At 45.0% G+C, this 23,669-nt stretch overlaps 1 protein-coding gene across 1 annotated transcript in view; it reads left to right on the forward strand.

Moving 5' to 3' along the window:
• prom1a (prominin 1a) overlaps positions 1–23,669 on the forward strand; it is a 63,145-nt gene that overhangs the window by 10,563 nt on the left and 28,913 nt on the right. Inside the window, exons 2-4 of the mRNA XM_036551275.1 lie at positions 18,381–18,439; positions 19,469–19,495; positions 22,446–22,651. Of these exons, the coding sequence (XP_036407168.1) occupies positions 18,381–18,439; positions 19,469–19,495; positions 22,446–22,651 (292 nt within the window). The remainder of the gene's footprint in view (positions 1–18,380; positions 18,440–19,468; positions 19,496–22,445; positions 22,652–23,669) is intronic.

Consider the following 23,669-nt stretch of genomic DNA (forward strand, 5'->3'; position numbering starts at 1 on the left):
TGTTTTTATATAACGAGCCCCTGGTCTATGGCTGAGAGACACCAGCAGACAGCAGGCTGCTCCTCTAGAGTCTCTGTAGGAAATGACTAGTAGCGAGATGTGTGATGCGTGATGAGAGAGTCCTCTGTTGTCCTTGAGTGCGGTTTTGCTTGCTGGTCCTCAAGTCCATTGATACGGTAGGCTGATTAGAGAATGTGGATTAGGGTATCTCTCCCTATCAATAGGGGTCTGCTTATTTATAGCGGCTTGGCTGCCATTGTCACTCTGCTAGCCCGGTGTTAGCCTCAATAAGCTGATCAGGGATTCTGCTACTTGCTTGATGCGCACAGCAAATCTTCAGCTTAACACAGACGGCCTGTCTCTGAGCCCCCGACCGCCCCACCCCGTCCCTCCCTGCCCTGTCCCGTCCTGTCCCTCACCACTCTCACGAGATGGCCTATGTCCAACTGACCCCCATCAAGGTTTAACCCCGTTTGTTCAGCCTCTCATCCACGCCTCTATAAACTTCTCTAGACCGCACGGGGCACTTACAGTACAATTCCCTGGAGTCAAGCTGCTTTTGTGGTCCCCTTCCACTCCAGAAAATTCGATGGCGTGTAGGATTCTATGAAATTGTGAAAATACCCATCTGTAACCAAACAGCTGACTGTTAGTCAATAAGAATGTCCAATAAGAATGGCCTCCCGAAGTGTGTTTTTGTGCATATTTTCCACATTCATTGTTTTGTTTCTAGGATGAAGCTCATTCATGGGCGTATGTCTTATTTATATAAATCTGCACAGCAAACATGGTAAGATAATTACTATGCTGTAGACTTTATGATATAAAAAACTATTTTACAAGGTTATAGTAATAGGTTATAGTGATATATATGTAACTTTGCATCGGATTTTTGATGATGTGTAGATTTTTTAGGTCTTTATAAATATTTTTAATGTTTCACTTTTGTCGTTGGTACAAACCAGCAGAAATGTTATAGTACCAAGCCAAGTTGGTATTATTAGATAGTCTGTTGTGTACCCAGTCAAAGCAAGATTTGCACAATTTGAACAAACATTTGAAAGTTTGAAAAATCTGCTCGGTTTTGGCCTTGGCAGCTGAAAACTAGAAGCTAGAAATAATTACTTCAGCCCACATAGCTACAACCAGTACATTAATAAACCTCAATAATGCTACACAAACACTGTGTTTTTCATGCAAGAAATTCATCAAAATGTAAGGACACACAAACTAAGTAGTAGCTACGTGGCTCTGATAGCTAGCTAAGTCGCAACCATCCTTTAGGCTAGAGCTAACTAGCTAGAGCAGTGGTCTTCTTGGAAATATGGTAATGTAATTTGGTCTCTAAACACCGACCCAACAGCCATCAGAGATTCAGGAGCGGGGGTTCTAGGGAACTAATTACTTTCTTCACAGCACAACATGCACACAGGCACGTGACTGATGGTTGTTCCTAGAATCCAGTCTACTCAGGGACAGCAAAATAAACACCTCGGAACCACAGGAGGTGGTGAGGCAGTCCTTTTAATCTTCACAATCCAGGCTAAATCAACACGTTTAGGCCCCACACTTCACACACTGCAAACAACAGATGTGATGGGACAGCAAAGAAGGCAAAGTGGTGCTGCATGTACTTGGCAATTATCTGAAACAGAGGTACGTATAATGGTGTAGTTTAAAACAAGAGGCTACCTATGTACTGGTGTATTTACATGGGTATCTGCATAGAAGCCCCCTAAATTTAAAGTTATTTCGATGTGACTCGGTGTCGGTCACCTCGATGTTGTCACGTATCCAATAAACGTCAGCCTTTTCTGTTGGTTTAATCTTGTTCATTTTCTCGCTCCGAAAATGCATGAGTCACAGAGCACGTAACTACATTCAGTGTGCGGCAAAGTGGGTTCCCACCGCTGCCAGCAATGCTAATCGGCACTGTCTGTTTGAATGTGTCAGGTCTTATCAGTGAGCCGCCCCATCCATTATGGGCCTGCCAATACGTGTGCCTATCTCCAGCATCAATCTTGTTCGGTGACGTTGTGTCTTGGCTAAATCTCTTTGTTATTTTCTTTCTGAGCTTGAGCTTTTGACCCCTTTGCCAACAAGCTCTGACAAAGCTCCCCTCACCCCTTTGTTGAGCTCCGTTTTAAATTTGCAGCTTTACCATACTGTCAGACTCCAGCAGGTGATAATGTGAAGGTCGAGACCCTGAGTGGGTTTCGAGCACATTTCAAGCTGGGTTGTTGAAGTGGGGAAAGAAGTCTCTTTTTGGCTCTTACATGACAAATGGGCTTCAGCGATCAGCGCGCAATTATTTCCAGCTCCACTTTAGGCCAGAGTACTACTCTGAAACTCAAAGCAATTTTCTTCCCTGCCTTTGAAGTGCCAAATTCATGAATCTTGTACTATTTAGGTTGTAAAGGGTTTGGACGTATCGAATTGAACAGGCAGTTAACGCTGGTAATATAAAATGCTTGATTTATCAGTAGGTGACCTGCTGCTCAAGTGCTCCAGGGAAACCAGGCAGACTTAAATGCATCTTTAAAAGCCTTTAAAATATTTATTTTGGTGGAATATTTATTTTTATATGTATTTTAATGATAGGCACATCATTTACCTACAGCTTTTAGCTCATTTGTGCGATTGTCAATGGATCATTCAAGGGCAGTAAACGCGGAGAAGCATAGTAAAAACATTTAACTACCATGGCGAAATAATACAAGTTGCAGTACAAGTCGTTTTGCTACTATGCAGTAGAGTTTATGTGTCAGATATAAATATGTCATTTTTATGGCTCCAAAATTATTTCAGGGGGAAAGACTCAAATGCGAGAAAAGTCCTTTTCCTTTCCTTTGTTCCTTTAGTCAATGTTACCAGATGTCCATGTCAATTGGATGTTTTTCAGGTTATTCATCTGTATGAGTGCATATTTAATTGAAAAAAAATCCACTGAGAAACAGTATAAACATGTAACCCTCTGATTGCAAGTTACTCGTTGCATAAGGACACTGCCACACATGCCTAGATACAACTGAGAATGCAATGGAAAATTTCTAATGTATGGGTGTGGAGCTGTATTTGCTTGATAGTATTCACCTGAGACCTTGCCAGCCAACCACCATCCTCCCACCCTTGGATGCAACCGTCTTATTGGTTTGTCCCTGTAATGTAATGTTGTCGTGGGCTACAGAGTGTTGTGCAGGGAGGGCTAAGAGCATGTCCCCTCCCCCTTTAGCATCAACGCAGCGCTCACCATCTTTTTGTCAGCACGTGCGTGCTGTTCTTCGCGGCGTGGCGTTCAGAAGGCGGCCCGCTGGGGGATACATGAAGCGATGACATTTCCAGCTGTTCTGTCACGCGCCGCGCGCCGTTTCCTGCAGCGACGTCGCGTGGAGCCGCTCTGCCGCGTTCGGAGCGTTCCCTCTTTTGGGAAGGCCTCGCGCTCTGAAACGATACCTTCCCGTTGCTCTCCGTGCTGCGCTCCCACGCGGCGCTTTACGATCAAATGAATCAAACGAATGAAACGCATTAATTACTGTAAAAAAAAAAAAGTAAAACTGCAGGGCTGCAAAATGCTTGGGGGCGTTTCCAAATGGATTTGAGCTTATTTGATATTGGGGAGAGGCTGCGAGAGTGAAAGCGAATGAGGAAGACAGGGAACGGTCTGCCATGCTCACTAAACAGCCACACTACTGGAAACAGGAGGGCTGTCTTGGGAAAAAAACCATGTGAGGTAACGAGGTAGACCAGTAACAGAGTCCATCTGCAAGGTTGATCATGTAGATACCAAAGACATAAGAAGTAATCCAGGCGTCATAATATGGAGAATATATAACCCACTCTTCCCTTGGAGAAAGAATGTCATGTTCTGAAGTCATGTCATGAATGAAGTCGTGTTTTGCATTATGCGCAGTTTTAATAGCCCTTCATTAAACAAACGTAACACCTCATAAGCGCGCCTGTACTAGGTGTACTTCATCACCTCACTCTTACAGAGCATGCTATGTCATTGCAATTTCCCTCATGAAACATTGCATTTGATTTTGAATGGTTTATGAAATAGCCCATAAGGGTGTTATGTAGCCTTATGAGGAGAGGCTTAGGGCCGATTTCACAGAAGTGAAAAGCCTAGTAAGCCTAGCTGAAGACTAAGACATTTCTTATAATGGAAATTTCCAAAGAGATGAATTAGTCTAGGACTAGGCTTAATTCCTGTCTATGAATCTGGCCCTTAATGTATTCCCACAGTGTGAACACCCAAAAGAACTACATAGTAATTTGATTTTTTTCAAATTCTGAGGAATTCTGAGGAAAGATGGTTTAATGTATTGAAAGTTTATTCTTCTTAAGCTTGGCTCTCATTTTGAATAGGATGTGCATGATGAATTTGTATTAGTATTTGAAATTGCACTTCTTTTCACAATGCACAGCGGTGTGATGGTGTGAAACTTTCATTAGCTGTGCATTTGCCTCACACCTTGTCAAAAAGAAGAACGTGATCGCCATCAGAATTCAAATTTGATTCAGCCATGCAGTGTTTGCTCAACCAATATTTCAGCAGGAAAGTGTCCCCTCAGTGTAGGGACCTGTGCATTTGGATAGTCAGTGTTAACATTGAATTACCTGAGAGAAACTCGTAACTCTGTCAGGCCATGTTGACCTGGGTGCAGTTTGTTTCTTGGAAAAAAAAGAGATAATAAAAACGATGATGTGAGTCCTCATATCCCATTCATGCCTGAAACAGACAGGACCGCAGGGAAAGGTTTATTAGTATTTCATAATTCATCTCAGGAAGTATTTGGATGGGACTCCAGAGGTGCGCATTCTCCACTCCTATGCTGTGGGAGGGTTTATTTCGGGTTGAGGAGGTACTCGGCGTAAGGGTCATGTGTTTTATGAGAACACTGGAGTGTATAGCTACTTGTGTAGCTTACAATTTTTCCATTACCCATTTTTACAGCTGGATATTCTCTGAGGTAATTGGGGTTAAATACCTTGTCTAAGGGTACAACAGCAGCGGTTCACCTGGGAATCAAACCAGCAACCTTGGGGTTACCTTACCATTATGCCAAACTGCTGGCCTCACATAAATTCATTTTCTGGACAGGAATGCTGAACAGCATGAACCTGTGATATGCAATAGAAGAGTTTTACTCCACTAATTTCAGTGAAGGACATTTACGGATATTTGGAGAGCACAGTGTTTTTAGGGAGGAATTTAGAGAACACAGCCTCATTGCTAATGTGGTAGTGTCCCCTGCGCGAGGAAGCGCTCTGATGTCCTAAGCCACGACAGGTGGTGACCTGAGTTACCCTGTGCCCGCGGTTGGGGGGGTGGTCTCTTGCTGTGCGTGAGCGCTGGCATCCCCTCGCCCTGCCGCCCGGCAGCTGTTCTGACCTGTCTCAGCCGGGACAGGCTCTCGAACCTGCGTCCTGCTCCTGCCAGCAGCCCTTTCCCCTGAGGGGGCCATCTGAAACCGCCCTAATTTCCCTCTGATAAGGATTGACGTGATTACTGAGGCTCAAAGTAGAAAAGGGAAACTCAGCATGCTCACTGCATGGCTCCACGGTTTATTTAAGACATCTGTGATACTGCTTCAGCTGTACCTGCATCTTCATTTAAATAATGAATATGGTTCTGATGAAGACCTAGGTACAGTTGAAATATAGATATATACTTCTTAAACAAACTTTGGAGCAATATAGTAAGTGTGAGAGTTTTTCTTTGCTACTTTGGTGGAACCCTTCATCATGACCCCTTGTGCATTTGAACTTTTGACTGAGAGGCTGATATTCAGAAGAAGGTAGTATTAAGCTCTGTGAATACAGCCACCTAAGATCTGTAACCTGGTCTTGCTACATTTCCAGGTTCTGTCTATTCTATCTAAATGGTTAATGGTTGTAAATTATTCTGTATTATTTTCATTGAAACACATTTTTTGACAATTACGGGGCCAACTCAAATATTTTGAATCTGCTTGTAAAAAACTAGAGCTTGCAGGACTGGTGAAATACATTGATATAAGCTATGTTTTTCATTTGTTTCAGTCTGATCTAACTGAATATTTTGCTCCTGGAATTACTGTTCACAATTCAAAGCCTTGCACAGCCTTTACATAAACCCACACCAGCAAACCAGAGTTTTTATTATTGGCATAGATTCACAGAATCAAATGCATAAGATTGTGCATTCCAATTAATTCAGAGATCAAATCTGGTCTTTATTTATCCATGAAGAACTGCAGAGGTACTTTGGAGAGCAGTATCTCATGATTCAAAGCGCATGTGAGAAATCAAATATTTGAAAGCACTGGAAGGAAATCATCTTTTTCACACATAGAGCCACTGCCTTCCTTTACTGCCTACTGTATTCTATTCATGGTGCTCCATACACCCACTGCTTAGCTCTTGGTCTCATTGGTTATCACCAATAACCTCTTAAACACGGAAAAATACAAAACTATTCTGCCTGAGTTGAACACTGTGTGTGTGTGGGTGGGGTAGGGGGGGGATTCATCATTAAAGTAAACAATGTAAGGATCAGGAGCAGGAAGTGCTGCTTTGAGCGCTGAAGTGAGAGAACAAACATTTGCTTTGATGAACGAGCACGAGTTTGCTGGCAGACAGAGGGCTCGGCTTCTTTTTCACTCTGCAAGCACGGAGGCCAGGCCAGACATGAAAGGAGGTCAGGGATTGGCCCGCTTGTGCCCCAGTCTCTCAGACACAGGGACCGTGGGAAGGGTTCCAGGACAGACCCCTTCAGTATTAAACGGTACCATGGGCCACTCTCCAAAAATAAAATCATCACTATATTCAACAGAATACTTTTTAAAAAGCTTTGTGTAGTATCAGTGAAGCTTGAATTTGATATAGTTATCGAATCTACCCGGAAGTTGTTGTTATTAATATGTTATTATGAAGTTATCATTATGCTATATTACGGTTATAGGTAGTACCATTTTCTATCAGAAGACAAATTCCATGAAAATTTTTCTTGTGATCTAGACAGCGATTATTTCTGCTGTAAATGTGTGGGATATTCAACCAAACACTTTTGAATGGATTTTATTTTCTCGTTAAAAAGAACCAGCATTTCTATTGGTCTGGTGGTCAGCATAGCTTATAAATACTTTATGGTGATGATTTATGACATGCTTTTAGGATGTGCACTCTGCTTCTGCCTAAGGAACACCTCTGTCTAAGGAACTAAAGTTCAGGGTTGAGTACCCGATGCAAATAATACGGCCAAGCCAGTGGGTTGTCGTTCACATTTTACATTTGCACACGATCATTTCGCAGGTGCTCTTATCCAGAGGGACTTCCTCTCATTTCGCAAAGTCCTGAAATAGGCCCATGGATGCCCTGTTCTTTGATCCAAGGACGCAGTGAATCCTTGAGTGACGTGTGAGCGCTCTTGTGCCAGTTGGAGCTGAAGTGAAAGAACACATGTCACATGACCCCAAAAGGCTCTTGGCTCCTGAAACTGTCCCACCTCAAGGGAGCTGGCTCCTCTCCAGTCACACGACCTAGCGACTAGCGGCTAATTTGCGCTGTCACCTGCAGATAGCTTTCTCTCGCATTTTTGTCATTACTCGGAGCGACAAAGATTGGCTCAGCACTGCCAGCACAGTAATATAAATGTCAGGGGATAGATGAATAGCCAGATCCCTGGAGGGGTCTGTTTGCACTCTCTGTGGGAGGCTCAGCTAGTTTTACGGTTCAGCAAGAACGACAAGTGAAATAGGCATCCATGAGAATATGAAAATATATATTAATTTTTTTCCCCCAGCAAATCCATGTGCCATTATCTATTCATACTCCTCCTCCAGGCTAGCATACAAGTTTATTTGTAGAAATATCAAGTTAGTGATACGTTGGTGTGTCCGGTTGGTCCCTGTTGGCTTGATGTTGTGTCGCTCTCAGTTGGATAGATACAGTTTTCCATCACAGAGTGCTCAGGCTGGGAAGCCTTTGCAGAGACACCAGGATGGTGAAACCAGTGCCAACTCCCAGCGCTGCAAAAGCGGGCTGCTTCCATCTCCTGAATCAGTCGCCATGGCGCTGAGAGGTCCTCCATGTCATTTCTCCACCTCCCCGCCCACTTTCTCAGGAAGGGGATTAGGGCAGAGGAACGCTGGCTTACATGTGGCGTCAGACCTCTGCATCCCTGGCAGGCCTGCGTTAAAGCCCTTGTACCCGGACCAGCTCTGTCCCTCGTCCGGTCTCCCGAGAGACAGTGAGGAGCCAGCAGCCGGGAGGCCACAGAGCCCGTGCTTAGAATGGGCTGAATGCAACCTGCTGTGTCTTTTAGAACTGAGACTCAAATTTCAAATGGCATTCGGCATGCCTCACTTCCCCATGCATTTCATAAAACTCCCTGCCTGTGAATTACGTCTGAGGTGTGACTTTTTTATCTGTGCCCCAGGTGTTTGCTCAGCGGGCAGATAAGTACTCCAAAATTCTGCTCATGTAGAGGTACTGCTAATTCTAGACATGCTCCTGGAAACAACTTCAGACAAAGTATATAGACAAAAAAGACAAAGTATAGGATTGCTTACATATGACTCGTGAATTTAACTTTCAAAGTCTTATTATATATACAGTATATGAATACAATAATAAATATTCAGTCAATCAAATCTTTTTGTTTATAACTATGAATCCTCTGGTTAAGGTTGATGGTAATATGGCAAAGCGTAGTGATAATTTGACATTTTTAATTTCAGTTTTAAATCTCCTGCCTTTTTAATTGAGACAGATATTTAGAAGGCCTACCCAGGTCGTGCATGCATAAACACCTATATGTTGTAATTGTATTCACATACATCATCTGGTGCATGTTTAGGAAAAAATGCACTCATGTATCTGAAGATGTATTTTTTATTCTAGAATTTTAAAATTTATGCTAATTTTTTTGCTTTAGGATGTATCATAGTAATTAGCATGGCAGAATGTTTCTGCTTCTTTGTTACATGGCCCTCCTGGTCTGTGGTGTGATGGAGCTTTGGAGGCTGGGTTTGTGAAGGATCTCAGCTGCGCCATTCGCAGCGCAAGTGCACTCTACCCAATCAGCACTTCCACATGACTGTGTCAGTGCTGAAGCCTGCTGCTCCTCTCCTGCAACAGCTGATACCTACAAATACACACACACACACATACATACACACACAGGCACATGCGCATACACACACACAGGCACACACACACACACACAGGCACACACACACGCTCATCCACACATAAACACACACACGCACACATACTCAGCCACACAATAACACACACACACACACACACACAGTCATCCACACATGAACACACGCACACACACACACGCTCATCCACACATGAATACACACACACACATACTCAGCCACACAATAACATACACACACACACAGTCATCCACACATGAACACACACACACACACACACACTCATCCACACATGAACACACACATAAATACGTGTACACATTCACACACATACACGCACACACACGCGTTCACTCACTCAAACGCACAGACATGAGCACACACTCTTGAGATGACCTGTTTATCTCTCATCCTGCAGCAGTCACCTTAGATTTGAATGGGGATGGTTGCATTTCAGGCTGTGGGTTAATGTGCTGAGTTTGAATGGGGATGGTTGCATTTCCGGCTGTGGGTTAATGTGCTGAGTTTGAATGGGGATGGTTGCATTTCCGGCTGTAGGTTAACGTATGCTGGGTTTGAATGGGGATGGTTGCATTTCAGGCTGTGGGTTAATGTGCTGAGTTTGAATGGGGATGGTTGCATTTCTGGCTGTGGGTTAATGTGCTGAGTTTGAATGGGGATGGTTGCATTTCTGGCTGTAGGTTAACGTATGCTGGGTTTGAATGGGAATTGTTGCATTTCTGGCCGTGGGTTAATGTATGCTGGGTTTGAATGGAGAGGTCGTGGGTGAAAATCCAGAGAGCCTCTTAATGCCGTTTTTATTAGCACAGCGCTGCCGATGCACATGAAAGGAGAACGTGAGCTTTTGTTCCTGCAAGTTTAGTCTGTTTGTCAGGCAGGATTCTGCGCTGCCTGGGTATGGATTCCACGGCTACAGCAGAATCCTCTCCTCTCTGGCTGTTGTAGAGCAGTTTGTCAGTGTAAACACAAATATGTTGTTTCGGCTGAACCTTCTGTTGGAAAGCGCTAACTTGGCTTTGCTCCCTGGTGTTGGAAAAGCGCACTGAAACTGTGTAGCTGTGGACGCTTTTTTCGCCTCGGTTGGACCTGTCTAAATGCGGCGGACAGATTAGATAGACTGACAGTGAACAGACAGACTGGTTCTGTAACACTGACACTATTAACTTTTAGAGCAGTGGTCCATATTGATTCTAGTACCGCTGGTTCACACATTCACTGCTGAAGTGGCATCCACCACACCTATGTTTTATATTCAGATGTTCACCCCAGCTTTATTTCTCAGTAGCTGATCATTGTACACATTTTACACAAAAAAGTCCCCTCACACAGTGGAGTTTGTACGAAATGCTGAGCGAATGAGCAAAACCAAGAGCAGCTCAGATAATGACGGAAGTTTAAAAATAAATCTTATTAGTCACAGATCTCCCTGGGCGTCTCGAATCTGAGCGATATTTGAACGCTGTTTGTGCAACTTTGTGCGCTTGATTAGTTTTACTCGACCCGGTGTTTCCCTGCCTCGGCGTGTGGGGCCCTTTCATGTGTTAATTTGGCGCTGTGTACGAGATTCGGTATCACCCCCAACACCCCCACACGACCCCCCCCCCCCCCCCCCCCCCAAGGCTGTTTCCTCGTGGGGCGTCAGATAGAGATATCGCCGAGAAGCAAAGCGCATTTCCAGCACATTTCTCTCGCTCTCTCTCCCTCACTCTCTCACCGCCTCTGATAGTAATTACAAAGGTAGCAAGCCTGGGAAGGCCTGACAGTGCTAGATTGCGCCCCTTTCTCCATTTCAAATGAAAGGAAAATGAAATCATTAACTGCTCAAAAAAAAAACGTAAGTACTGAGTACTGGCTGGTACTCCTGGCCATATCACTATGTGATGTGCATCATGGTTTCAGTTGCCGCCACCCTCCCAAACTGGGTTCACTGTCTCGCGGCAGCCATTTTAAGGGTGGGAGCACATTTCAGAAAAGGAGCGTTTTTCCTGGAAGCAGAGAGGCAGACAGGCAGAGTATGAACAGAGTTTGAGTCTGTGAGATGGTGTTCTTACTGTAGCCCACCGAGCCCTCTGTGTTTTTCAGGCTTCAATTAATGCCACCAGTTTACATTTCTGTCCCCCACTACTTCCTGCTGCCTGTTTAATGACTAAATAAAGTGATTGGTATTTACACTCTCTTAAGTATTCCTGAAAGGTGTTTGTGATTGGTATGAGAAATGAATGGCAGTTTATATCACTGTTATCAGTTAACAAGGGGACGTTGAATTGGAACTTGCCGTTCATTTGAAGTTTTCAGGGGGAAGGTCGCTCAGCATTTTGAAAGGGTGGAGAGTGTTTACAGATGCTACATGCACCAGGCACCCCCCCATGTAAATGGTTCTTGCAAGGCTGATTCTTAAGTGTTTGGGTTGCACAGCTAATTATTACCACCTAGTTTAATCTGCCATAGAACCAGCCCTGCTGTTTTTCGATGGCCTCCTTTTCCCTCGGAGATACACCCTTCACAATGGAGGAGATGTTGCAGGAGGAAAAGCAACACCACCAGCATGCGTGCTTTCACCTGTGCTAGAGGACTGTGTGCCTCTGCTCCGTGTTTTTCGGCTCGGGCGCGCTCTGTGTGAGAGAGGCGCGTCTGCTGACCTTGCTAACCTCCAATCCTGCGGCACGCACCCTCCAGCGCATTTCACTTACTCAGCAGCGAGACGGGCACCTGGGGGCTGCTCTCTCAGACTGTGGAGCGCTGTGAATGGAGCGTGTGTGTGTGTGTGTGTGTGTGTGCGTGTGTGTGTGAGACAGACAGAGGCGTAGGCTGGTAGCTTCCTTTTTGAGCATTTTTGAGGTCCCGCTGGTGCACCACAGATATGACAGATTTTCAGCGTACGCCCCTCAGCTGATGTAGTGTCTCGCACACAGGCACACACAGACTCAGACACAGCACTGCCCACCATGTCCAAACAGATACACACTCGCTCTTTCACTCTCTTTGGCTCACACAAACACACACATACACATACTCATCCACACATCAACACACACACACACACGCACGCGCACACACACACATGCACACACACACACGCGCATGCATACGCATACACACAGCGTGACACACTGTGTCAAAACAGATACACGCTTTCACACTCTCTCTCTCTCTGTCACACATACAGACACCAAACTGCCCATATGTCCAAACAGACATACATTCTCACACTCTATCTATCTTTGTCTCTCTGTCACAGACACACACACACACACACACACACACAGACAGAGATACAGCACTGCCCATCAAACATCATGTCCAAACAGATACTCTCTCTCTCTCTCTCTCTCTCTCTCTCTCTCTCTCTCTCTCTCTCTCTCTCTCTCTGTCTCACACACACACACACACACACACACTCACACACAGAGCCCCTATTAACAGCCCTCCCCCTGGGAACCGTGTCCCCCTGGGCTGCTCCTCACGTCTTGAGCGAGTCATGGCATCACAAACACCTCGTGCAGGTTGTCATGTCCGGCCAGCTTTCACTGTACATCATCACTAAACACAGAGGCCGCTCTGAAAGGACCAGACAGACACACCCTGCAGAGGACTGGAGTGAGTCTGTCTCACACGCACCTCAGAGTCAATCTGCAGCATCTCAAACCAGCATCACTGCAGTTTTACACTCACCTACACAGTGTGTCTTCACTGCCTCCACCTGGCGTAGCAGAAGCTTCACACCTGCATGGCAAAGAGGACACTGCTTTACCCTGTCACCAAAGGAATGGCATCATTCAGCATCAGTTACAAAAGCTGGCTATCATTTATTGATATGAATTGGTCTACTTTTGTAGTTTTACTCCACCCTCTCTGACTTTTTCTTTCGTATTGTATTTTTTTTGTTTTGTTTTGATTGCTTAGCAGATATTCTTTGCACGGCTTGTAATTTTTTTGTTTCACATGCTTTCCATTTATACGGCTGGTACTTACTGAGCCGCAAAGACATGCTCTCAAGCCCAGTGAGGATTAGCGGGTTAGCATGAGAATATGTGGCATTTCGGTGGCTTGTGGTGCTCTTTGCTACACAGCCGAACCGCATGGAGGAGGGGTTAATTTCCAGATCGTGAGGGTGCCGTGGGAGGCAAGCTGTGTGTCTTGAGTGCTGTGAAACCGTGAGATTTGTTTCTACCTTCACGGACAGTCATTTATGCACCCCGAGTGTGTGGATACATGACAAAACAAGAGGATGTGTTGCACACCGCTTCGATCGGTTGACTGACTGAAGAGGAAGCCTCATATTTTAAATGAATGAGACAGGGGCAGAAATGAGGCTTTGTCTTTTTTGTGCCGTGTAATGTAAGACAAAGAGATGTGTAAACACATTAATTTTGTCTGTGGCTCATGTATTTAGGGCGTGGAGTTTGTGTCTGTTCAGACATGGTGTTTGATTGGCTGTGCTGTGTGTAAGATATGGCACTGATAGTGAAAGTGTGTGTGTGTGTGTGTGTATCTGTGTTTGTGTGAGTATATGTGTCTTTACCGTGTATATGTGCATGTGTTTGATGAGCAGGGGGTATGGAACAGTGTATGGCATATGCTGTAGGCTATAGTGGTGTCTCATTCCTGTGGGGGTGCTGCTTTCACCCCAAGCCCACACACAGCCAGAGTCTCCCCCAGGCCTTGAGCTGATCCTCTCTGCTCCACACCACCCACTGATCACAGAGTTCCGCTAAAATCACACCCAGGTGGTGCAGACCCAGGGCTCCCCAGAGATACCTCTCCCTACCTCCTTGTTTTTCCATGTATCACAAGCTCTGAGATATGCTAGAGCCTGATTATTGTGTTCACACTGAAGCAATGCTGTGGGACCTACTGGTGCCTGTCTCTCTGCCCTTCTGTGTTCCCTCATCAACGCCCTGGCTCTTCACCTCCCTCTCCCTCCATCTATCCTCTTTACTTTTCCTTTTCTATTTCTGTCCTCTCCTCTTCTCCTCCTCTCTAGCTATCCTCTCCTCTTCTCTGCTCCTCTCATTTCTTCTCATCTCTTCTCCTCCCCACCTCACCTCTCCTCTCATTTTTCTGCTCCCTTTCTTCCTCCCCTCTCTGCCCTTCTTCCCTCCTCTCCTTGTTTTGATGTTGATACACCTGATGCTCGTTTTGACGCGTAGCGTAGAAACGGCTTATTTTATTTGCTCCTGGAGCTGTGTACAGCTGGGACATTTCAATAAGGCTGTCTACGTCCCAGATCACAAGACACGGGCAGGATCCGGGGGGGGGGGGAGTATGTCCGAGGGAGCGACAGATGTAAGACCATGCTACGCTAACTCTCCTCTGTGATTTGATTACCGCACGGTTCACTGGCTCCTGGTAAACACGACCGCATTGCACTGACATCCAGTGCGCCTGTTGTAACAAGGAGAAAATCAGCTGAAGTGGCGTATTTTCTCCCTCTCCTTTTTTGAGTTCCTTCTCATAATACCAAATAATAATCAGTTTATTTTAATCCCCCTCTTAATTAAAGGCTCCAATACAATAGCCTCCTCCTTTCATTTTTAATCATTCAATTAATTGCATTTTTAATAGATTATAGCCAATTAGCCATAACATGATTTGTTTTGGGAAATGACATTTGAAAGGTGTGTCAAATCTAGCTATAAGCATTACACAATAAGTGTACCATTGTATTTTTGCGCTTCGATACACAACATTCGTGTAGTTCTCTACACGTCTGCTGTTCCTGCATGACCACATACCCACTGTCTATTTTCACTGGTACTTCGTTTAACCCTAAGGCACCTATGTGGATGTGTGCAGAAATGAAACTCAGTGTTTGGACATACCAGGCATTCATACATCATTGACTAAGAGACGTGGGAAAATGGTTTTGCATGCTTATGTAATTTCCCCAGAAAGCAGAATTAATATTCCAACAAGATACGCTCGCTTTCGTAAGCGAGAATTGCCAGTCAAGTGTAAAACAGTTGAAACAAAACAGCGAAAAAAGCTTAGAAAAGATGAGAACTGTCAGTTGCAGCCTGTGATCTAATAGGGCTTTCCAGCACACTCTGATTTGCTAAGCAGTATGTTACTGTGGGCGGGGTCACTTCAGTGGGCTCAGGTGAGTGGGCTGATGGAGATTCAAACGTTCTCTCAAACAGCCTGTATTTTTTAGAGGTGCACAGTATTTCAAATGCTAACCAGACTTGTGATGTACAGTGTGTGGGATTGCAATGTAACAACAGAAATATCACGATATTCTAACTTAAAGGGTCCACAGACCCTGGCCCCTTCTTTATGTGCAAATTGGGCTTCATGTAGTTGATAAGGTGATCTGAGGGATGGGACACATTTAAAGGACACACCTACAGCTCCTACAACAGGTGTATGTGACGAATTCCCAAACTCCAGTGATTCACGGTCACACCCACTGCTCTTTTCAGGACATAACTGCAGATTAAACCAATATCAGCACCTAAGCACTCTCCATGTAATTGCTGCCTAGTAATACAATTACCTTTTGGTGCTATCTAAGGGAATATTTAATCTTCAAAAAGCTTTTAGCTACGGCAGTAACTAATGAACATTAATGACTAATTCAGCGTCACATTAATTTTTACAACCTGTAACACAACCTTTTAATTGTCCAGCTGTTCCATTTTTTAGTCCTCAAAAAGTAATTCTACATTAATTGCCCCAGTCTATTTTTCATTGGACCTGTATCTAAAATGCATGAATGTAATTGTGTGCACTCCGGGAGGCACTGTTAGCGTCCACTGCACTCCAAGGCAGCACTGTGTGCAGGACGCTGCAGTAATGTATGTTGAATGAGAGAGCCCTGTCGCGGGGTCGGTTACCCTGTCCGTCTCTGCCTGGGGGCTTGAGCTGACGCAGTGGCAGTCAGCGGACTTGGCGGAAGCGCGCGGGGGTGAGGCTCCCCCGGGTGAGACAGGAAGCGGGCGGCGGGTGGGCCCGCTGGGGCAGATGGCGGCTCTGTCACAGGCGCTTAGGTGACGGTGAGCGGAGGTGGCGTGGGACCCTAACATAGGTGAGCCCCCCTCTGGGACAATCCCATTAATGTAATCCAGGCCAGGGGACATGAGTGCGTGAAACACATACTGTACCCGCCGCGGCGTCTATCTGGAAACCACAGCTAGCCCCGCTCTCTGGTACCACCACACCTCCAGGCCGAAAGAGACACGAATCACGTTTGTCAAAAAGGGCCAGCACTCAGATGTGCAAATATACTGTGGAGGCTGTTGAGTATCTATCAGATTTGTGTAAAACTGTGTAAAAACATCAATTTTCATGTAATGCATTAAGGCTGAAAACACACTGAGAATGAGAAACAGATGCTTACTGGGATTTCAGTGTTTAATGTTGCTATGAGTTGCAATTTACATACTAGCATATACATTTTATCAGTATAACTAGGATTAAGGACATAATTATGTGCTTAATATCTATGATTAAACACATAATAATACAATTAATAAATATATAATGAATTATTACTCACATATTTGTTTATTTATTTATATGAACTGCACTAATTGTACCCACGGCCATTTTCACGGTAGTCTCTCTTAATGATACTGTGATAAAAATCTCTGTCACAGCTATCTGTGAGAAAAGCCAGTCACACCCCAAGCATCACAGAGAACAGCAAAGCAAAATAATAATAAAAAAAAAAACTGCTTTCCTTTGCCGCTGTCGTTAAAAAGCGGGCGCAGCTCTGAGGCTGCTGGAGACGAACGCGACAGGACAGCCCGGCGCCGAGCCCCGAGGGAGGCGCAGTCATTTCATACCTGTTACACAACAAGGTAACGGGAATCAAGGCGGGATCAACGGGCACAAAGAAGAATAAGACGAAGCAGCAGCGGGAGGAGGAACCCCGGAGCTGAAAGCATCACGAATCATTCAGAATCACGCCTCCTCTCCGCTCCACTGCGCTGCTGAATAATAGATGGCGGATCTCCGCGCGTGTGCCCGTCACAGGCTCGTCGTTCGGTCACGGCTCTTTATCGGTTGTTTGTTTATTGTGGGTTTTTTTTTTCATCTCAGTTCAGAAATCCCCGCATTGCACCAAGGGGGGAATCCCTCGTACGTGCGCGCTTTCCGCTACCGCCGATGACAGCGCCGGCAGGGGGTCGACGCGGTTCCCGCGTCTCACGACATGGCGGAGCCGCACGCCCCGGAATGGGATTAATTAACCTCACCCGAGAAAGCCGTGTGTGGCTTCAGATCCCGCGCCTCGAAGACTGCTCGTGTCAGCGTGGTGTAACGGCACACGGTAGCTGTGGAAAGCCCTCTCATTCAGTAAACCCCGTTACCGGAGACGTGAACGAGGTCTCCTAAGACTGTGTGGTCTCTTTAAGTTACTCTGTGCCTTCTGGCCCCAGCCTTAATATGTCTGATTCTCTCTCTTGAAATAAATCAATTTTTTTGTTTTTGTAGTCACTTCTGTCCATACTTACTCACTTTCCCTTTTTATAATTCATAGATACCTACAAGAAACTGCTACAAGAAAAACACTGCATCACCACCACACCATAGTAATTCACTGTGCCTGGAGCTACCGTTTTATGCATTTGTCGCAAGAGGCCCTTGCTAAAACTCTGTGGGAGCTCAAGGGCTGTTGAGCTATCTTTGCATTGACCATTTCAGCCACTTTGCAATCAGGAGACTTGCAGAAGTATGCGTGGTTAAGAGATCTTATTATATAAAAGCTAACTACAGGTTTTATTAGGGGCGGGGGTGGCATCTGTACGATGCACTGTATATTGTACAATTAGCCTATATGATTTCAAATTCTGCTGTAGTCACTATTCTCAGTCTTGTGTTCTGTGTGATTTGATCTGCTTGAAATACTGTACATATAACAAAAACAGGGGGCAGTATTTCAGAACGGTCAGCTTACCAGAGGGTTTCAGGTTCATATCCACAATGGGGCTGTATGGTTGTTTTCCCAGGCCAGGATCCTGCCCTGATGTTTTTCCAGTATATATTTGCAGCTATGTAAGTTGGATAATATGTCACAGTAAACCGCCCTGTACACATCTGACTGCTTGGCAAATGAAGTAAATACAGTATTTGCTTTTTATGATGAAATATGGGAGGGGGGGGGGGGGGGTTAGTGTGTGTGGTTAGCATATCTTAAATTGCCATGACCCACTGCCGTGCTGCAATTTGTTTAATGTTATTTGTTTCTTCACCTCTCTTTTTCAGATCTCGTCACCAAAGTGGCCCAGAGCAAATTCACCTCGGTCCAGGCCGAGTATCAGAAGGTAATTGCATGCGCTCGCCGGTGCTAGCCGTGACGGATGCGGTTAGCCGCTGAAATAGTGTCGCTGTTAGGCATAATCAATACCGAGTTAAGAAGGCACCCGCCGCCCATTCCACAACCCAATTAATGGCTATCGGCTTTCAAGGTGAGGCGGTCTCGCTTTCAGTGTGGGATGAATGGTAATGACTGCCGGCTGTGTGTTCCCTGACAGACAAATGGTAAATAACTATTCTGATGAATAACTGGATGTAATTAGCTACTAGCTGCTACTTGCTTCGCTTTTAGAAATAGCGTCAAGGAGACAGCTCTGTAATGGACCACATATTCATTAATATTAAAGGGAACCATTAGTTGTTCCCCGAAGAATGAACCATGCTTGTCACCTCTGTTATCATTTATGATGCACTGTGTATAGCAGGGAGAAAACATTCATTCCCTATTCTCTGTAAATATTCTTTGAAAATTAGAGGAAGAGTTTAGTTGGCAGTATGTGCTGTAAGTATGTGTGTTTGATTAATGCTTGTTACATAAAGCCAACCATTTTCCTTGAATTTAAGAACATTTCTACTTGACCTTTAAAGGAGTGGGCCACAGAAATCTGCACCACAGTAATAAAGCGAAGACACAGTTGTATTGCACTTTGTCCTTTAATTCTGAGTGGAAATTTTAAGCAGCGTTTGTGCATTTTCTTAGACAACATCTTTTCATTGTTTCCACAGTCAGTAGCATTTTAATGTTGTGCAAAAATAGAAATTAAATGTTTTAAACAAAGTGCGGGGAGACGTGCTTTGCAGTTAGATTGATTCTGGTCCTTACGTGCGAACTGTCACACGTGTGAGGATCACAGCCGCAATATGCTTCGATTGAGCATTAACATGCATGTAAGTGTCTGTGCTTTACGAGCCGTCGGTGTCCGTTGGATCTTGCCGTGTACGGGCTTGTCCTCAGTAATGACTCCATGCTCTGTCTTTGTTTTCTGCATGCCGCTTCTTCACTGCATGCGCTCTCCATCTGCTCTGCCATCTTTCAGCCGGAGAACGTTGTTCTGACGCTGCAGGTAAAGTCTCTCTATCTCTCTCCCTCCCTCCCTCTCTCACTCTCTTCACCGCCTCCCCCTCTCTCTCCCTCTTTTTTCTCCCTCTTCCTCCCTCCCCCTCTCCTTCTCTCTCCCTCCCTCTCTGTCTCTCTGTATCTGGTACTCTCTTTCTCTCTCTGGTACTCTCTCCCTCTCTCCCTCTTTGTCTCTGTCTGGTACTCTCTCTTTCTCCCTCTGTTTCTCTCTCCCTCCTTCTCTCTTTCTCCCTCCTCTCCACTGCCTGTAGCTGCTCCCCCTTCACCCCCCTTTGCTGCCCCCTCTGGGATGGGAACTCTGCACTGAGACGGGGGCGTGTCCTGGGAATGGAATGCATTTAGGGGTTCAGGATACGGTTGGGTGTCTTTCAACAGCAATATTTACCAGTCTGCAGTCTTTGTGCCAGTTCAGAGTGCAACGGTTCTGAATGTAACAATTCTGAATGTATGTTCAGAGTACTGAAACAATGCTACAGACTTTGTTTGTGCTCAGAGAACACTAACCACTCTGTGTAAATTAAAAGTAAAGAGCCCTCACTGAACGGGGTTTCCATAGCAGCTCAGCTGCATTGAGCTGTCCAGCCCTGGCTCCTCGGGTTTCCAGGTAGACAGGTTCTGGGGTTGCGCTCGCTGATATGAACAGAGATTGAGTGATTCCCATGATACTGAGGCCACGCTAGGGTGAGCTTTACACAAGCACAGCCTCTGTGCTACATTCTATAGATTCCACACCATTGCTGTAAGTCGAGGGCTTCACATGATCCCAGAGAGGCTCTTGGGATAGCTGAACATCAAAGATTGGCTGTAGCTTTTTGGGAAGACTCTGTATTACATTACATTATATTCATTTAGCAGATGCTCTTATCCAGAGTGACTTCCCGCACAAAAGACAAACGTGTACCCACTTAAGCTGAATGAGCAACAGTGTCAGACCATGTGGAAAAAAAGCATGAATGAACATTCTCAAAATGAAACTCACCAGGTCTCCTGAAAGGGTGAGGACATTGGGTCTAACCTGTGCTCTCCTCTGCTGAAATGTAGGTATTTTTAGACAGTGTGACCAATTAGAGCAGCTCTGATAAGCATCTGATTAGATGGTTTTTATTGGTGGAGCACAGTGTTTCAGGGAGCCTTTGATCTTTTCATATTTAAAAGGATCTTAATGCCATTGTGACAGGTTACATTGATCATGGCTATTACAGGTGCCAGTTCAATCTTTTAAAAGACATTCGTAACATTCCTTCAAAGCTAAGGTACATCGAACTGATGTAAAAAAACTTTTACACCTCACAGAAACATCGACATCAGAAAGACAGGAGAGTACTTAACCATCAATTTCACCACATTCAAAATATATTGTTTGACAGTTTACAAGACTCCCCTGCCGAGTGAAAATGAAATTGGTATAATTTGACATCTAACCCTCATTTTACATTCCGTTTGAACTTTTACTTTTTTTTGATGTGGGCGTGATATTGAGTGAGCTCTTCTCTTTTCTCTGCATTTTCTCTGAAGACTTACAGAGACACATTGATGCATTTGTTTGTTTGTCAGACCCTAAAATGTTTTCTGTGCTGCATAATTTCCTATAAATCACAGCAAGAAGAGCCACGATATTACTAGGGGCACTTGGAGGTTTCAGTCCTGAGTAGAAATTACACCCCTCTTTGATCATCCCTCATCCCCGGTCCTGCAGACAGAAGCCGTGAATCATTTAGAAAGCTTTCTTTAGCCTCCTTCACAAGATCAAGATCTTCCCTCATATTAGTTGATCTGACTTGGTGATATCAGGGTCATTAGCACCACCACGTTTTAGTCTGGGAGCAAATTTCAGCATCATTGCATGTTGTGTGATGCTGGCAGTCTCATCACATTTACTCACAGTTCGTTTTTACTCACAGAAGTTGGCTTTTCACAGAAGCTGACTTTCCCAGATACTTTGTAAATATTATTTGACATATTTGAACATATCTGAATATCTGAAACTACTGATTGCATATTCAAACAACTGGATGTGTTAGTGATTAGTTGAGTGAACTGTACAGTTTATAGTCTGTGAAATTCAAGAGCATGCTTTGTTAATTGGGTGTGGTTTACGACAAGATGTTTCGCTATTTTCTATACTTTGTAAAAGTAGAAAAACTCAGTGAAAGAAACACATTTTTATTTACACAGTAATTTAGCCATAACGATATATTAATTACAAGACAGTGTAATTAACAATTTGTAAAATTTTTGTTGGATTCAAATATGTTAGAATATACTTGAAGATGGTATTTGTATCTCATGCATATATACTGCTTGCTTACACCACACCACAAATATGCCCTTCTTTGTGCATGTTATGTGATTTGTTCTGTTCATGGTAAGCATTACTTGGGTCAGCACAGCTATGAAATTGACATCGGCTTGTTTCATTATTGCATTTATATGGTGGAAAAAAGTGTTGGTATTGAATAATACATGACGCGGCTCAGAAATGTTCCCCTGCAGGCTGCAGTCATGGTCTTTGTTTCACAGATACTGTACAAATAAAGAACACACATCATTAAAGCTGTGTCAGTGCTCCTTAAACATGCAGGAATGCTCAGACTCCTGACCATAAACGATGAGATGGGGTTCCTGGTGTTTGCTTCTCCCTCCATCTGATTCCCCTCTGGGTGGGACCTCTGCACTGAGGCAGGGGCGTGTCCTGGGAATGGAATGTATTTAGGTGTTCAGGATATAGTTGGGTGTCTTTAAACAGCAATCTTTAACAGTCTGTAATCTTTGAGCCAGTTCAGAGCGCACTAACAATTCAGAAAGTACTGAAACAATGCTACACCCATTGCATATACTCAGAGAACACTACCCATAGAACATAGACCATATACTATGAGGTGGGCTTCATCATTGGGGGCCCTTACCCTAACCCTGACTCCTCCCTCTGATTCCAGACCATATACTATGAGATGGGCTTCATCGTGTGCGCGGCGATCGGCCTGCTCTTCGTCTTCCTCGTGCCGCTGGTGGGGCTGTGCTTCTGCATGTGCCGCTGCTGCGACAACTGCGGCGGCGAGATGCACCAGCGGCAGAGGAAGAACGCCGACTGCAAGAGGGCCTTCTTCGCCAGCCTCCTCTTCACCACCTCCCTCTTCATGACGTGAGTTCCCCGCCCAGCGCCCGCGAACGTGAATGATCAGGGAACTGACCTCTCCTGTCAGAAACTGGCACATTGAGTTCACGTCACCTTCTACGAAGTGTCACAAGGTTTTTGTAAAACACACATAATACTTCATAAGCGTGGAAAGGACTGTATAATAGGTGACGCAGAGTTACAGTTCACATGATGCGGTTGGCAGCGAAAAACAAGATGCATCGACCCCTTTTCGATGTCTGAAATACTGCGTCTGTTTATTAATGCTTTATTAATAGCAATGTCAGGTAAACTCAGTTTATGTATGGTTTATGAAGGCCTTATGAGAGTAGACTGGGTACAAAAGGTGACCTGTGTGCTTAATCCACTCCTAACCCACTGGTTGGTAGGTCCAAGAGCAGACACACGATATTTTGTGCGATGGCTTTGTCATTAAGGAAACTGCCTGCGCTTAACTGAGGCAGAGCCATATCCATTGGTTTCGCAGCCAGTCGCGGCCCCTGGGCGTGCTGTTCGGTTTCTCTTGGCAGGTGAGTTTTTATGCCTTTGCTTTGTGTGGCCTGGTGCTCGGCTCCCTTCCCTCAGGCGGGTGATTGAGGGGTCTGAGGCATCTCGGCCTGCTTTGTTAGTGGACTTTAGCAGGCCTTCTGCAGCGGGGTGCTCGCTGCTCAGAGACCCGCAGCGCTTTCCGCAGAGACAGCTCAGAAGCCCGCAAGCCTGCAAGGCCAGAGAATGGCGGTTAATGGAAGGGGGGGGGGTTGGGGGGGGGGGGTCATGCTGCGTGGGATGTGGTGTCTGCATCGCCGGGGCCCTTTACCCGTCAAGAAGACAGAATACCACCTCTCTTTTCTCTTTTCCCCTGCTGAGAAAAAAAAGCTTGCCTGAAACGCTTCAGACATTATCTTTGTAGGTCTGTTGTTTGCACAGAGACAGTATCTGTGGCGGTGCTGAAGGGGCCATTGATTTCACAAAGGAATATAGTAGGTACAAAATTATGAATGAATTATGAATGAATAAACACAAA

This window comes from Megalops cyprinoides, chromosome 18 (assembly GCF_013368585.1).
Source record: "Megalops cyprinoides isolate fMegCyp1 chromosome 18, fMegCyp1.pri, whole genome shotgun sequence".
Taxonomy (NCBI): domain Eukaryota; kingdom Metazoa; phylum Chordata; class Actinopteri; order Elopiformes; family Megalopidae; genus Megalops; species Megalops cyprinoides.